This window comes from Penicillium chrysogenum (assembly GCF_028827035.1).
Source record: "Penicillium chrysogenum strain IBT 35668 chromosome Unknown utg000004l_segment0_segment0, whole genome shotgun sequence".
In the NCBI taxonomy this organism is placed as follows: Eukaryota; Fungi; Ascomycota; class Eurotiomycetes; order Eurotiales; family Aspergillaceae; genus Penicillium; species Penicillium chrysogenum.
In genome coordinates this window covers 3,334,275-3,350,542 of record NW_026622752.1, presented here as the reverse complement: position 1 = coordinate 3,350,542, position 16,268 = coordinate 3,334,275, and the positions used below count along the sequence as shown (strand labels likewise).

General features: G+C 48.6%; 7 protein-coding genes across 7 annotated transcripts; 4 read left to right on the top strand and 3 right to left on the bottom strand.

Annotated features, from left to right (window-relative positions):
- Nucleotides 1–24: 24 nt before the first annotated feature.
- N7489_007233 (uncharacterized protein) lies at nt 25–1,527 on the top strand (the record flags this gene model as incomplete). The annotated part of the gene is made up of 1 exon (XM_056712983.1): nt 25–1,527. One exon carries the CDS (start codon nt 25–27, stop codon nt 1,525–1,527), a length of 1,503 nt encoding a protein of 500 aa, XP_056566698.1.
- An 843-nt stretch (nt 1,528–2,370) lies between these two features.
- On the bottom strand, nt 2,371–3,054 carry N7489_007232 (GNAT family N-acetyltransferase; the record flags this gene model as incomplete). Its single annotated transcript, XM_056712982.1, has 1 exon — nt 2,371–3,054. One exon carries the CDS (start codon nt 3,052–3,054, stop codon nt 2,371–2,373), a length of 684 nt encoding a protein of 227 aa, XP_056566697.1.
- Nucleotides 3,055–4,448: 1,394 nt separating this feature from the next.
- On the top strand, nt 4,449–5,244 carry N7489_007231 (uncharacterized protein; the record flags this gene model as incomplete). The annotated part of the gene is given in 5 exon segments (XM_056712981.1): nt 4,449–4,514; nt 4,764–4,838; nt 4,853–4,954; nt 4,997–5,056; nt 5,083–5,244. The coding sequence occupies 5 exon segments, from the start codon at nt 4,449–4,451 to the stop codon at nt 5,242–5,244; spliced, it is 465 nt and encodes a 154-aa protein (XP_056566696.1).
- A 463-nt stretch (nt 5,245–5,707) lies between these two features.
- On the top strand, nt 5,708–7,296 carry N7489_007230 (putative mitochondrial carrier protein; the record flags this gene model as incomplete). Its single annotated transcript, XM_056712980.1, has 2 exons — nt 5,708–5,743; nt 5,833–7,296. The coding sequence occupies 2 exons, from the start codon at nt 5,708–5,710 to the stop codon at nt 7,294–7,296; spliced, it is 1,500 nt and encodes a 499-aa protein (XP_056566695.1).
- An 863-nt stretch (nt 7,297–8,159) lies between these two features.
- N7489_007229 (EXPERA domain-containing protein) lies at nt 8,160–8,903 on the bottom strand (the record flags this gene model as incomplete). Its single annotated transcript, XM_056712979.1, has 1 exon — nt 8,160–8,903. One exon carries the CDS (start codon nt 8,901–8,903, stop codon nt 8,160–8,162), a length of 744 nt encoding a protein of 247 aa, XP_056566694.1.
- Nucleotides 8,904–9,942: 1,039 nt separating this feature from the next.
- Nucleotides 9,943–13,402, top strand: N7489_007228 (uncharacterized protein; the record flags this gene model as incomplete). The annotated part of the gene is made up of 6 exons (XM_056712978.1): nt 9,943–10,367; nt 10,419–11,166; nt 11,221–11,433; nt 11,493–11,853; nt 11,906–13,267; nt 13,347–13,402. The coding sequence occupies 6 exons, from the start codon at nt 9,943–9,945 to the stop codon at nt 13,400–13,402; spliced, it is 3,165 nt and encodes a 1,054-aa protein (XP_056566693.1).
- Nucleotides 13,403–14,014: 612 nt separating this feature from the next.
- On the bottom strand, nt 14,015–16,141 carry N7489_007227 (uncharacterized protein; the record flags this gene model as incomplete). The annotated part of the gene is made up of 5 exons (XM_056712977.1): nt 14,015–14,798; nt 14,856–15,083; nt 15,135–15,616; nt 15,677–15,886; nt 15,935–16,141. 5 exons carry the CDS (start codon nt 16,139–16,141, stop codon nt 14,015–14,017), a joined length of 1,911 nt encoding a protein of 636 aa, XP_056566692.1.
- Between the last annotated feature and the right edge of the window lie 127 nt (nt 16,142–16,268).

Here is a 16,268-nt window from a genome sequence, read left to right as displayed (position 1 = left end):
TTTACATAGTGCATTCGGCCTAAGATGATGGCGAAGGCCTGCGACCACTGCAACTTCAGTAAAGCGAAAGAGACATGTACCGTGGGTGCCAGTCCGACATGCCTCAAATGTAGTCGTCTGAAGATTGGCTCCGTCGCTCGTCATACCAAACGAATGAGACATCGCTCTTCCGCCAAAGCCTTCCGACATGGTGATTTGCAGGTCTCCACTATCGTGTCTCGACAGGGCGTCAAACCCAAGGAAAGCGAGACCTATGCGTCACCTTCCTCATCTTCCTCATCTAGTTCAAGCTCATCTTTGAGCTCGCCTCCCAGAGATGATGTACCTTGGACACCGGAAAGCCCCGATGTCATGAGAATGTCGCCAGAGAAATTACTCGCCGCCCCCACCAACTTCCAAACGACATCAGACGCATTTCGCACCGTTATGGACGTGGAGCAATTCTCAGTCATACATGCACCATTTGTATTTGGAAACAGTTTTATTCCGCTCTCCCAAAAGGTTATTTACGTTATTTTGCAACTATCCGCCCCGGTGCTGACCGAAGGATACCTGGCATTCCTAGGACTGATGACAAATTACCAAAAGTCCCCTATTATACGCCGGAGCGAGCCCGATGTGTTCAGGGCTGCGAAGGGCTTGCAACGTCTGAGAAGTGTGAAAATCACAAATGATTACGACGCAGCTTGCGCTCTCTTCCTGGGCCAGACTATGTATGTGTTCGATGTACTCACGACACCATACTCCCGCACCGCCCACGCTATCGTTCGGAGCTCCCTCATGTCGGCCAAAGCATGGCTTCCCAGAATGGTGCACACCCCAATCATGGACACAATAACCATGACCCCGATTTTGGTCGACACGGTCGAGTGTTTAGTGCACCGTGAGATCCCAATAATACGACTCGATCCTCAGCGTCGCGTCATCGTTGACCGCTATCTTGGCCTCTGTGCAACACTCCTCCCTCATCTTTACGATATCTGTGTGTGCAGCAATGCATTGAAGAGAGAAGCTCCTGCTGTCGGATCTGAATCCACAGCCTATCATGACCGACTGGACGAGATAGAGGAGACGATCCGCCGCTGGCGGCCGCAAACCCCTGCCGGACTGTTCGAAAGCTATGGCCAGCATGCGGTTTTAGCAATGGTGACTCAAGCAAATGTGTATCGTCTGGCGGCTTTATTGATCCTGCACCGACTGCGATATCCGCTTGGAGTCGAGGATGAGGCAGCGTGGAAACTTGCAAATGGAATATTCTCGGAGTTGTCGTTCTTTGCCAAGTCGGCGGCCAATTTGAAGGATACCAGCGCGTTGCCTGTTGTGTTTCCTTTGACGATGGCAATGTTCGAGATATATGGCCCTGGAGAAGATTTGGTGGAACGATTGACCTCATTCACTCTTCAAAGTGTATGTGTAGGGCGGCTTCAGGAATTTGTCAAGGTGGCCAGGGCGTCGAGGGAGTCTGGATTTGAGGGCGTTTGGTTTGACTTGGTTGATACACATCTTCGTGTTGCCATGCCACCATAGCTCTGTGTTGGTCTCAGCAATGTTTTTATGTATAATATTATTTCAGGGGATGGCGGCTTGTTCCAACGGGTCAGGTGGTTCTGTGTTATTATGGTGTCTGCTCTTCGGTTCCTCTATTGAACAATTCGTCATTGAATTTAAGTGCATAGCCAGTGTTATCGCGAACTGCTGCAATCTTCTACCTTGAAAATCTCAATAGTGATAAAATAGTTGTAATGTTCATGTATGATTCGTGGCAAGCTTCGGTACACATTATTTTGCTAGCAGAACATTTCATAAAACTAGTATTAGAGTGTTCTATTGACTATAGAAATAAAAATTGACAGAAATTGATGGCGTAGAAATTGACACAATAGAAATTTGAGATGTTGTAGAAGTTCAGATATCCAAGGTCATATATAGAAAAGCTCCCTTTATGAATTAATCCTTATTTGGCCCTTTTCTACTATCTACCTAATAAACTAAGAAGGGGGCGAAAATATCTGTTCTAGATATTAGAAAGTCTATCTGTGAAGTCTACTAAACAGGACCACTAAAAAGACATGTAAAAAGACCACCTAAGAAGATCACTATAAAGACTACGCCTGTATAGGCGGCCGGCTATTCTTGTTATAGAAATTGAGGTATTACTAGAAATTGACCCTACAGAAGTTGATATTGTAGGAATTAATCACTAGAATTTGTAAGCAATAGTAAATTCCAAGGTTGGCGGTATCAAGATTCAATATAGAAAACCACGATATGGGGCACTAGCGGCTATACAATGCCGTAGTACATATGAAGGCGGGGGGTAACAGCATTTCTCAGTGAAGCATTGTCCATCAGTCTTCCATCTCTGACGCTTCAGGAGGAAGACTGTGGCGTGGGATCTGATTGAATAGGTACCATTCCTCTCAAAACCTCCCACTCATGCTCCAGCATAGACAAACTAACAATATCATGCCAAGTACGACGATGGTAAACGGCCTCACGCTCACGACCTTCATCCACAAATCCAAGCTTTCTGTAAAGCTTCAATGCATCGTGGTTGAACGAAAACGCGCCTATGGAGACTCTATGCAGTCCAAGATGTTGAAATGCCCAGTCCAGTGCCCAGTTAATAGCTTCCCCGCCGTATCCTTTCCCCCGGAACCCGTCCGCAAGTGAGATTCCTATCATCGCATTGCGATGATGAGCGTAGCCTGGTCCAGTCACGCTGAAAAGGCTCAAGTGGCCAATTGGGACTGGCTTGGAACTCTGAACTGGTTGGTTCAAGACTTGGGTCTCAGTTGAAGAGGCTGTTTCTGTTTCGGCGGAATTCTGAGGGAGACATATAATCACCCCTAGGATGGCGTCTTGTAGTGTTTTGATGAACTCCTCTGCGGACCTTTTGTGAGACGGGCGTGGGAGACGTCTAGTGCTCAGTGTTTGGATTGTGGGGTCGTTGATAAGATCGTGGAAAAATGCAATGTCCTCTTCAAAGTTCTCTGGGGCTCGGTAGATGAGTCTAGGCTTGGAAAGGCCCTGTAGGGTTTGGGTTGATGCCATATTTGGAAATTAAAGAGCAGGGATTAGTGAAATTTGAAGTCTGCCAGATTTCCTGGGGACTATGCCTTTATATAGAAGTTGGGCGGGAAACTGCCCTTTTGGCGATAAACCAATTAGCTTCCAATGCTGACGCCCTGTCGCATTGGGGGGCAAAGTGAGGTAAGCGATTATCGGCCGAGGTCCAAGAGGTAATATCGGGCTCCCGATTAGGAAATTATCATCTAGCTGGTCTTCGCATTCTGAGCCCTGCTTATCATTTGAGCACATGTAATGTTGTCTTCCAAGGTTATCCACTCTTACCTCGCACCATATGACGTTTGATGAAGTAAATGTGCGCGCCGTTGCTACATCCTTCGACTCTCTCGTCAAATTTCACTCCAGCGCCTATGGTTTAATGGTAAAGAAGACCGCTTCCGCCGTGAGTCTCCTGCCATTAATCGAAAGACTTCACAGTGTGCAACAATAATTATTGGCCAGCTTGAATGTGACAACTTGACACTGAGCTGTGTAGCTGCCTGCAACAGGGAGCTATATCAGCTGGAGATGCCTGCGCTGTATGCTCATGTATCTCTGGGGGCTCTCCCTTATTACCGGAATTGGCCCGCGAATAACGCACTCTTTAGGAAACTGGGGCAGCAGTATGCTGACCACTTCTCCGTTCTCGAATAAGTCGGCTGTTTAGCCTACAGATTGGAGTTACCTCCCCCGTGGAAGATACACCCCTTTATCAGCGTACAACACCTCAAACCGGTTCCGTCGCCGGACCCTTTTGCGGAGAGCAGCCAGAGCCGCAAGCTACGTTCGACGGATGTTTCCGAACGTTTCTCCAATGACACGGACTGTCATGATGTGGCCACCATCCTGGGCACCCGTTTCCGTTACCTTGGGCGTTATAAGACGCCAAAGAAGGAATACCTCACCCATGGGAAGGTTACATCCTATTTTTCTTGTCGATACACTGATGTTGGCTTGAAAAATTCTAGCCAACTGATCCTGCTAGATGGAACTCTGGTTTCGAAGAGCCAGGTGATTGGGTGGACGCGTAGGCCTTGAGATGAACCCTTCCAGCAGAAGTCGTCCCTCAACTCGCATCAGACCAATATCTATACACATCTCAGACCCTGACCCGTCTTGAGCAATCATTTAATCGGAGTGGATGAAGGACATACGGCCACATGTACCTTCAGTCACTCAACCTAACGGGTCTTGTTCATTTGAAGAAACTACGAATATCGGGCGGTTATCTTGTCCAGAGTGAAGGAAAATTGGAATCGCTTGAAGACCATCACTGGCAGCTATATGAGTCCGGGGGGAGGGGCATGGAGCGGTTTGCTGCTTATGCACGAGCTACTTCCAAAATCACATGAGGGAGCTGCACGTCTTTCAGCTCCATGATGGCCTCGAGTTTATGCTCGTGTGTGATAAGTTGTGCCAAAGTCTCCAAAGCAGAACAGTACCCAGTGCGTCGGAGCCTCAGCAACTCCAATGCCTCAATAAGATCATAGTTGAGGCCTCTTGCTTTCTCTTTCCGTCTCTCACTTTTACCATTGATTTCACAACAACCACATACCACACACCAATGCTGCAATAACCAACTACCATTTACAATCCTTCTCCCACAACCACTACCATTGGCAATGCCTTCTACTACCGAAAAATTCTCTGCGGGAGCCGTTTCGGCCTGGGGGCAGGCTTACCATGACGCCTAGAGGCACTTCCAGGACTCCATCATAGACGTACTCAACAGGCTAAGCTGCCAAAACCCAACTCCTGAAGATCGCCAAGTGACAAATGACAGACTTTGCTGACGTACCGCGGAGCTCGACCACATCAGAAACATGGGACAAACGAGGTTCAAACATGTCCCGGGGTGCCAGACCGTGAGAGAACGGCCCCTTGCGTATTTTGTCACCGATTTTATCCGAGATTGCCATGAGCTTAGCTACAAGCTAAGAAGCTAAGGATGTTATCTTGGCGGTTAATGAATCGGCCGGGTAATGAGGTGATAGTTTACAATCGCCTCAACAGGCCCCCGTTGACGACAAAGGTGCGTACTTATTTGAGGCGCTCTCCACGGTCACGAAGCAGCTTGAAGTGAAGTTGACGACAATTGGTAACTCCACTGATTATGTCAGATTCTGGTTTACCGACACCTTGAGAGCATCATGTGCCGACAATAAGATTGACTAGGGGTTTGGCGGCGAGGTCGAGTGGGCACATCCTCTCACTCAACGAGCACTGAATTTCGACCTCCGCTAGATGTTTGAGTTGAACGTGGGAGTATCAATCCCATAAAGAAGGGCATGTTAAAGTGAGATATTAAGTGGCGAGGTCTGTTGAGATCGATGTTAACTATGTAGAATTGAGTGCCTTGTGGCCTGATGTGTGCACAGACCATGGGTATGATCTACGTGACGTAATCCCTCCACATGGCCTCCGGGGGCAATGGACCTCGGCCTTGAACCAAGAGATCACCTTCGTAGCTTATAATCTTCCCATCGACTGTAATTATCATCATTCCAGATCACCTTGAAAACATCCCACTCATGCACATCCTCTCTCAAACGGATATCAGAGGCTGAGGAGCCCCATCCGGAGCATAACAACCGTCAATGCCCCATAGTGGATTTCGAACTTGAGAAGAAGCAGAGCCATGGCTGAATACAAGCTATCCTACGAGTCTCATCTGGTGCGTTCTGAAGGCCAGATTGCTTCTATTTCCTCACATCCACATCACTATACTACATTAGACCATACTAACATGCTCACGCAATCAAGGACGTCTACCACCCCTCCTACCGCTACGAATCCCATGACCCGCGTGACTGGAAATCCGCCGCTCTTCGCGGACCAGCACTCCCCGCCCTAGGGAATGCAACGGCTGGTGCAGTCGGCGCTGCCATCTCAAATGTGGTCGTCTATCCCCTCAATGTCATCGTCGCTCGTCTACAGACCCAAACCCAGAAGCAGAAAGAAAGCGACCCGAGCGGGAAATCCGATGAAGATGAGAGTGCCCACGAAAGATATACCAGTGTGGTGGATGCTGCCTGCAAGATATATGCACAACAAGGCATCGCCGGCTTTTACCCTGGTCTGGCGCAGGATACTTGGAAGACCGTCGCGGATTCGTTCCTTTTCTTTCTTGCATATAGTGCCATCCGCCAGAAGAGGATAGTGGCGCATGTAGGTGTAGAGCGAGCAGCCAAGAGCAAAAATATCGTCCTTCCGATAATCGACGAACTTGCCGTTGGTATCTTGGCTGGCTCGTTTGCAAAGCTATTCACCACACCACTGTCAAATATTGTCGCGCGCCAACAGACATCTGCGACACGCAAGGGCGGAAATGCGAAAAACCTGTCAACTAGTGACATTGCAGCTCGCATTCGCGCTGAAAAGGGTATCCGAGGCTTTTGGTCTGGATACTCGGCCACCCTGATACTCACCCTGAATCCATCTCTCACGTTCTTCCTGAATGAATTCTTCAAACGGACCCTCCTCCCACGCTCCAAGCGCGATAAATCCCCTCCAGCTTTGACATTCCTGTTGGCGGCATTAAGCAAAGTCGCCGCCTCATCAATCACATATCCCTTCTCCCTCGCGAAAACCAGGGCTCAAGTAATGGGCTCGGGCTCTAGTTCTAAGCGTGGAGCTGCAGAAAAGTCTCGGGCTTCTCTTCTCGCCTCTCTTACACCAGAAATACTTTCCACAGTCGCCACCATCGCCCGTACAGACGGTATACTAGGGCTCTACGCTGGCCTTCACGGTGAAGTGTTGAAAGGCTTCTTCTCGCACGGCTTTACGATGCTCGCCAAAGATGCCGTGTATTCCTTTATAATCAAGAGCTATTATCTCCTTCTGATGCTGGGGCGTCGCTATCCCACACCAGACGAACTCATCCAGCGTGCCCGCGAACAAGCGGAGGAATATACGGAGATTGCACGTGAAGGAGCGCGCGACCTAGCGGAGAGAACAAAGGAGGGCGCCGAGGAGGTACTGAATGCTAATTCTGGCGGTAATTCTGTTGATATGACATCGAACTCCACTGGCGCTGCTGATGCTGCTGGAAATGCGAATCATGGCATTGATGCTTCCTCGGGCCTCAAGGTTCCTGCTTCATCCGTTTCTGATGAAATCAATGAGACAGCTGAGCTGGTCGGTGATTATGTTGAGGATGAGGCGGCTGAGTGGAAGAGCCTTTATCATTGGTTCTGGGAGAAGGATCGTGGGCCGCATCGAGATTGATATGAGGGCTAAATATACTGTTTTGTGTGGTTTACATATTCAGACATTCTTGTTACGTGTTCCTTGTTTCTTTCTTTCTTCCTTTCTTTTAACCAGGTGGACTGGCACCTACATGTAGTTCGAGTTATGTACAATTACGCGCAAAAGGATTGCCCAAGTCTCGATTGGAGCACAGAAGCTACTGCAATACGGACAAAAAGACATCTACAGTATAGCATAACTGGGAACCATCTATCTTCTGACTTATATTATTTTGATTGGCTTCAAAGGGGAAAAGTACAGCAGTTACGGGGATGGTTACGGTGGTACTTCCATATAGTAATCTCATAGCTTGACTACAAACGGCATGCCTACGAAAGAATGCGAGCACTCTGTAAAAATAAGGTCAGTTTGATGGCGATATAATTGTAAGATGGAGATGGGAAATCTCAGGACTTGGATGACTACAGTGTTCCAGCTCTCATGATGAAAGCATAACAGGGCATTGAGACAGGGTCTGGTTTCGGCGGCATGAGGATACAAATTCAGAAGCGTGCAATCGAGAAATGGTAGGAAATGCAAATTAATGACAGGAGTACGCTAAGCCAACTAAAACCACTACTCCTTCGTGACGTGGCTGTGACTGTATGTACCTAAATACTATGTAAGAAGCTTCGTGAACATTATTTTATTTACTGAGGCGGCTAGTAATGCTTGAAAGACAATGTGGATTTTATCGCATCTATTTCATCACGATCCTGAACGGACGTGGCGACAATTTGCCAGCCTTATTTTGTGCCGGCCGAAGAATAAAAAGAGAAGACAAGAGGCTTTGGGCATAAGTTCATCTGGGTGTTCCAGTAACACACACGCTCGGACCGAGCTCACTGGTCCTTCCTCTCATTTTGAGGCTCTGCTGCCACAAAGGCACCACGAAGCTCCTTGGCCGCCTCCCACAGCACCCACAGAGGGATAAAGACCCAAAGGGTGTTGAAGAAGACCAAGTACAGCCAAAGGTAAACCGGATCCTCTGTAGCCAGCTGCGAGCTTCCAGTCAGCCACTCGGGTGCAAAGGTCATGAATCCACCGTACAGTTCGGCCGTAGCAAGCATGGTCGAGACCAACCACAAGGTCGCCTTAACACCAGCACGGGACTTGGCACTGATCTTCTCATTCGACGACTGGCACAGCAGATAGCAGATGTATATCGCAGCTGGGCCACCAAGGAAGACGGTCAACAACTCCAGTGAGATGACAGTCAAATCAGCGCCAGCCCAGCGGCGGTCAGCCTTGGCGTATTCCTGCCACAGACGCGAGCTAGGGCCAGTTCCGTAGGCGGGACCGTAGATACGGGTTGGGTCGTTGAGGAAGAAGGGCTCCACAGTATTGTTTCCAGCGGAAGCGATGTAGCTGAAGAAGCATTCGTAGAGGAAGGAGCCTTCGATGAAGACGTGGGTGAGGGCATCGTAGGCGTGCCAGAAGAAGAGGATACGGTCACGTGTTCTGTGGGCTGGGACAAGTGTCTTGCTCAAGAGGTACGCGACTGGCATCATGGAAAGCGAGAATACGATGCAGAGGACTGTCGTGGCATCCAAGGTGAAGGACGCGGTGGACGCGGTGGACGCCATGGTGATTTGATATTTGGAGATCGTGTGATAGGGTCTGTGGTGGGAGGCGAGCTTGTAGATGTCTCGGCTTGGTGATGTAAACACTTTCTAGGTGTGGTTCATGCTTCGTGGAATCGATTGAAAGCTGAATGGGGTGTCTGATAAGAAAGAAAATAAAAAGAAGAATTAGGGGCTGAGCTGTCGCGAAGATCAAAAGTTGCCTCAGGCAGAAAGTGGGTCACGGATGACAGCAATTTCTATAGTTCGGAGAGTACAGAAGTAGTTACCTCTGTTGTAGGTATATCTATGTATATTTACGGGATTTACAGGGTTTTCTCCTTTGTGTCACTTGGAATAAGCAGTATCCTTGCAGATCGTTGCATATCGTGACTTTTTATTTCGTTTGAACCACCTTGACAGCAAAATGCAGGGAATAAGTGGATGTTTTCTACACGTTCAACTTCACGTCCTACCCAAGATGGGAAACATCGATCAGGGAGAGAATCTAATAATTCTAATAATTCTCTAGCCTCTCAATTGTTTGCATAGTTCCCGTCCAGCTTGTCGTCACCCGACGCCACTTTCTTTCTACGCTTCTTTGTTTGCCTGCAGCACACCCATAGCCTAGTGGCGTGTGATCAAAGAAACATGCGTTCTGGAGATGCCGTCCACATTCTCCACCGATACCCGTTCATGCTGTTGATTCAGTTTGGCCAATACATATGCGTGAATGACTGACTTGAAGAGTACCTGTGGTTGGTTGCACCCATCGAATAGTCGAATCAACCCCGATCTCCATGTTGGCTCGGAATGCTTGGCAGGTTATCCTTCGAGGCCGCCTCTTTCAGAGCTATTACTATAATGGTTAAGTGATCTGCAGCTTGTCTCTGGGTGACACTTTGTTATATTTCACTGCCTGCCTCAGCTTGGACTTCTTGAAAAGCATTATTTTTACCTAGTCCTGTGGACTAAGACTGGGGAAGATTGCGCGTCTCACAGCTTCTTGTCCTTCCTCTCTTGATCTATTCAGTGTTCTTGCCGGTGCACTTTGTTGTCAAAAATGCATTCAAGTCTCGGGATCATTGAGATTCCCGCCCTCGCCAAGGTGACATGGGACCTATACAACCAATGCCAGATCATCGCGAAAGATGCACCCGCAGGGTTCCAAAGGCTAGTAACTGAGCTGGGCTCGTTACAAGGCACTTTGAGCACTTTTTCTGACGATGTGAACTCTAACGCATCCTTCTTCGAGAAGATGGATCAGGATCGCAAACAGACCTTCGAACGATCCCTCGGTGCTTGTCTAGCGACCCTACAACGACTGAAAGAGCTCCTTGCCCGGTTGAAAGGCTTCGAAACTGGCGATGGAAAGGGATTCTGGCAAAAGATCAAATGGGCGACCCAACGAATTCAGATTGAGGATATCAGATCTAAGATCATGGTGCACACTTGCAATCTGAGCCTATGCATAAGCTCCATAGGGAAGTGAGTTTGCTTGGTTTGTCCCAATCATGGCTCATAATCTAATCGATCTAGTGCCTCGCTTGCTCGTTTAGAGAAAACAATGGTCCTGGCGATGGAAGAGGATGAACAGATTGTTCTCAGTACGGAGGCATCACCTGTTCGGGATACAGACTCCGTTGTCTCACCAATGAGCCCGGGCGTGGTGGAACTACCCGCTAACAATGAAGAAGAATGCGAAATTGATATGATCCAAGAAGTTCGCCACAGGATGTCTGAGCTGGCTAATAACAGAACCTCAGTGGATAGCAGCAGCAAGGTCAAACATACGTCCACATCCTCCGGATCGACGATAACTACATCCGACGATTCGCTCTTCGAAGCTATGTCGCCGACTTCTTGGTTGTCCTTGAACACGTCAACAATGTTACCTACTAGGGGCCGAAGAAACCATACGCGAAAGCGCAGTGAGCACCTTCTCTTCGGCGGCTCGATCGACAGTCGGACACTCGATGGTGGAATATGGGCGAACGACTCCGATCTGGAGGAGAAACAAGTTGTACATCACAGTAGATCCTACTCTGATGCTGAATATGGCCATCCTCGCGTTATCGAGGCCGTGACCTCCGCTATGCAACATCTTCGTGATGTTCGACACCAGGAGCATATCTCAAGGCCATTCCGTTTTGAGCCGCAGAATCAGCTACATAAACCAACTGCCGAAACGTTAAAGATATTCGAGGCATCGGTAAATGACGGGTTCCAGATCACAAGGCTAAACACAAGAGACTGGCTTCGGGTGGCGACTTGGTGGTTGTTGAAAGTGAGCTCTCAGTGCCAACAGACAGGATACAAGATTTACTAAATATTTATCAAGGCACGCGCGACTTTGGCAAATTGCAACAGACACAATTATGTCAGTGCCCGTGGCAGTCTGAGTCCCTCCACAGAATCAAGGTCCACTGGTCACCAGGCTTATCTTGACCTCCTCAAAGCTTCATATATCCTGTACGATATCGTCCTGGAGGAAGAGGCCTCTTCTGCTCTTTTGAGTGATGAGGATCGCAAGTCAATTGTCGAGCTTTCTGAAGTCAGTGCCTTCGTGTTTTCTTTTTTTGTTTTCTCCAAATTGTGACTGATTCAATCTAGGGCATAAACGAGGAGCTTTCCCAGTATACTTCCATCGATATCCCCGAAACGTCGAATATACATACCCAAAGTCTCGCCATTTGGGAGCCAATGCAGCCGGAGGAAACTGGGGATGGCGGCATTGATCTAGATTTTGGCTTGGATCATTTGCGTTGGGTCGCCGTCGATCTAGAAGATGCAGGCAACGAGCAGGAAAAGGTCCTCTACCGCATATTTGTCAACGCCAGCATTGGGGGCAAAAAGTCTCGCATGCGTACCAAGGGTGCTCCCTATATGCTCTTATTGGCGACACGGGAAGGTGAAAGCGAACCAAAAATTGTGTTCTGCAACCAAAGTGGCACTCTGTGTCTTGAACGAGACTGTAAGTCACGATCCTTACAATATCCTCTCATAGAACTAACCGATGATGTTAGTCGTACTGGATGACCTACCACCCCTTGTCCAATTGTCAAATGCCGCCTTGACTGGCTTCCCTGGAGCCCGAGTCTCCGAACCAGTGTCACTCAAATTTGATGATATGAGCGTTTCGATATCATTTCAGTTTGATGGAGATCTCGCGCAATTCATCAATATTCCGAAAGCTTACTTTGACGTCGTATGGCAGAGAGAACCAGTTGATGCACCCGAATTTACCGAGAGCGTTATTTTCAAGATCTCGGTGGATATGTTCGAGCAGCTGAACACGCCGACAATGAAATCAATGAACTCGCCTGTCATGGTGAAATCCTGCGAGGTGCGCATTCTTGAACGGTCATTTGGGGAAGCCTGGCGGTCTATCCGACGCATGGTGATCACTTCCTCTGCTGCTGAGAAATCCCCACGAACTACAGAGCTCTTCATGCCTCTCAGTGGAGTCCAGATCAACCGGGGAAAGATGTCCCGCCAGCTGGTCTTGCAGTGGTCTGACACATGCCAAGCGCGATCAGACAAGACCGACGGCAATTACAACACCCTGCATTCATATGTGTACGATGACACTGCGCCAAATATTGGTGTCGGCCTGCAATTTCATTCGTATCAAGAGGCGGAAGAATTTGAAAAAGCCGTGCTCGAATTGAACTTCCGTCCAGATTTCTCCTGGTCACAGCCCAGTGGCTCCGGTCTCATTTACAATGTAGTTGATGCTGGAACCGAGCACAAGCAATACAAAGCCGTGTTGGTATTCCGAACTCGTGCATCATGGCGATATTCAGACCTATACTATATTTACCGTGACGCCGACTATACATACGACTACTCCTCATCCAGCATCCATTTCCCCCGCATCTACTGCACAGACTACATCTCGAACCACGTTGACCAGCTCTACCATCCAGAGAGCCCTGTTACGTTCTCCCATTGCGACAAGAAGACCAGCCAAACAACCATCGAGTTTGGCAATGATTCCGTAGCCCGGTCATTCCTCAGCTCCCTCTCTCCTCTGTACGAACTCCTCTACTCCCGTCGCATCCAGTCCCTATCAACGAAAAGCAATTCGGTCTTTGGTTTCCAAATGTCCGACAAGCGTAGCGCCGATATCCAACTATGGCGTCGGGGAACGGATTTCCAACTTGCCGCACGGTGGGATTGTTCCGTGCCAGACAAGTGGCTTACCATGGCTGTCCCATCAGAGTTCATCGATTGCTCAAAGGAGAACACCCGAGTCACACTTCCGCGTCTTCCATATTTACGTGGTATGACACTTGATATGATGAATGTTATGGCTCGCAGCCCTAAGAACTCCAATGCCAAGAACAAAGAGGGTGCCATGTCAATTTCTTTTCAAACTAGTACAGGTCGGTCTGCCTCCTCCCTTTCGGACCTGATTCTCTTACCTGTTTCTATTTTGCTAATTTCTATCCGGATGGATCACAGACCGAGATGAATTTCTGGCTGTGTTACAAGGGCAGCAGTTGCCGAAGTTCCTATAAAATCATCTACTCGGGTTCAACAAATAATTTCAAGATTGGCCTCCTCCTTGAAGATCTTCCAATGGCGTCCAATAATATTGATCAAATCTCCAACATTTCATAATGTGGTGGATGAAAGGACGGCCATGCTCTCGGAGCGTTTAGGGAAACTACATAGGTTCCACGGTATGCCAGTTTGTTTGACCGCAATTTTGTATGCATGATCGTATAATCGCGCGGCTTGGTGCATTTACTAGGCTCGAGATGTAAGATTATTGAGCTTCAAATTTGTGTAGTAGACAAGTTCAAATTTAATTCGATTAAAAAAGATGATTCCAGGCAGAGATTGCCTGGTCATCTTTTAAGGAGACCCCAAGGAAATTGGGGAACCTGGTTCGCTCGCGGATTGAACCGCGAGCTTTAGAGGGGGTCCGCACTCCCGAGTAGAGGTAGAGGTTGTTACCCGGATGAGTGAGTCGCTTGAGCCACTCAGCCATATCTGCTGGGTGGGATATAACACGGTGAGGTCATATTTAACCATAAGATCTGACATTTCAGACCAGAATCCTGTATAATGTAGCGTTTGCCATTCTCTACATACACCAGATGCAGTACTACCTGTAGACAGATGTATCAACGACTTTCCCAGAACTGCGCATCAATAGCAACCAACCGATTGAACAGTTGATTTCGTGATCTCATACCAGTCAAATGGTATGACTGGCCCAGCTCATCACCGTTAACAACAAGCCCATCTGCAGCCTCCTTGCTCCCAGCCGTCAGTTCAACAATCAATTTCCCCTTCCAGCCCAGTCCTTCCGTCTTCTTCAACTCTTTGATTTCGGTGACAGGAATCTGGAACAGAACGGACCCCTTCTTCCTACTTTCAATGCGTAAATCATCCAGTCCAGAGGATTGATATGTGGTGAAATACAAGATAGGAGGCTCCTTCGATGAGTCAATGACTGCTGCACCTCTCTTGCGTTCGTACTTTGCATCGAACTTCAAAGGCCCGAAAGGCGTTGCAGCAAAGTGTCCATTTTGCAGCATTCCAATCAGATTCTTGGTATGTGCTGACCCTGCAATGGCCATGGCTCGGTCAAAGGCAATATGGCCCTTGATTGCTGTGGAAATAGTGCGCTTAAAGAACTTGAGGAGCTTGAACACAAATCTCTTCTTCGGCACCTTCGTTTCCGGAAGCGATTCGGTGGAGTTCGTCGACTGAAGGTCCACAGACGATCCCTGCCTGCTGACGTCTGTAGAGCTCGCTGCCTGCGACTTTTTGCGGCGGATGGGCCATACCGGCTCGTTGTCATCAGAGGATGGGGCGGGAGGTAGCGGCGAAGAATTGATCTCGCCAATTCGGAGCAGGGTCAACGTAAGCTGTGCGTTTGTGGGAACGCCAGCTAAAAGTGTCCTGTATCTCGAGTCAGCGACGCAATAAAAGACCAGAAAGAGACGAGTGCTAGCATACTTCTGCAAATCGAGATGATCTTTCCAGTTTGGCACTTTAGTGTCCAGCAGGTCAAGGGTGTAGGTGAATATTGGGTCCCCGAAAAAGCCTAGTCCAAGTGCGAATCCAACTAGCTTGATGATCCAATAACTAGATGTGAAAGGCACGATAACAGACACCAGGGTAAATATGCTTGCGAGGCGGAGTCTAGATGTAACCAAAAAGAACGGGGGCGTTGGAGAAAGGATGCTGTTATACCGTTAGTACTGCGTGTTCAATTATCCTTCCAGAATAACTCACTTGGCAAATTTCTCATAGATATCAGTAATATCGCTCAAAACACGCATGACATTATCAGTAGCGTGTGACACCTTCTTTTTCATGGGTTTCTTGGTCTTGTCTTCCGGGGAGTCGCCGGTCGGAGTGCCGGCTGCAGCCTCGGCAGCCTCTAAGCTTTCAATGAGCGCAGGTCTATCGGGGGCGTCCTCCGGAACTGTTTGACCATATTTGGCCGCTGCACTCTCCATAGCAACAGTGGCAAAGCTGTCAACCAGGTTCTTGGCTTCTTGTTCAGCGGCTTCACCCTTGTGGTTTTCGGGAGCGCCCGTGAGGCTATCCTCAGATTGAACTTCCCCTTCTGTAGGAATAATTCCGTTTGAGTCGTCTGTCTTTGCCAACCCAGGGAATAATAATTGCCGAACAGGCGGAACCATTATCAAGGCTACGACAAGACCCGAAATAGTCGGAACCAAGAGATCCACCGCCCAAGCAGCAAAATAGCACTGCAAATTATTAATATCGTATGTAACCTTGGAAAGCCTGACTGTTCGTGATCCACATACCGCGCAGAAGATTGTCGTCCTCACTGGTTCCTTCCATGATCGCAGGCGAGTGATATGGCGGAAAAACTCGGTCACTCCGACAACCACAGAGGTGTAAAACCTCTCAAGCGTAATGCGCAGTTTTTCGGGCGGAAATTGCTCATTTTCAGTGCGATTGAGATCCAAGTTCAAAGAAGCGGTATCATGGACCGCTTTCACATGGTAGATTTGCTGGTCACTTGTCAGCGATCATTCTCGACAACTAGAGACCACACTAACCTTGTTAAATCGTCGGATCAACATCCATAGATCTTCATTGGACAGACCCTTGGCCAGAGTCTCATCTACATTCCGTGATGACGCCTTCCATTGGGTGCTGGGCGGTCTCGGGCTCAGTGTCTGGAGGGGACCAGCCTCCTCTGGGACCTGAGTGAGGTCGTGGCTCTCATCGTTCAACTCTCCCGGCATTTGTGCTCCATGGCTCATTTTCAATAGTTGTCGAAGAAATATGCACTGAGAGAGAAGCTTGGTGATGCTTACGACCTGGGCAGTGGACGTTGGCCTAGCGCGTACCCCATGTTGACAGAGTGTGGGGGTTGACGTCATGGCTTGG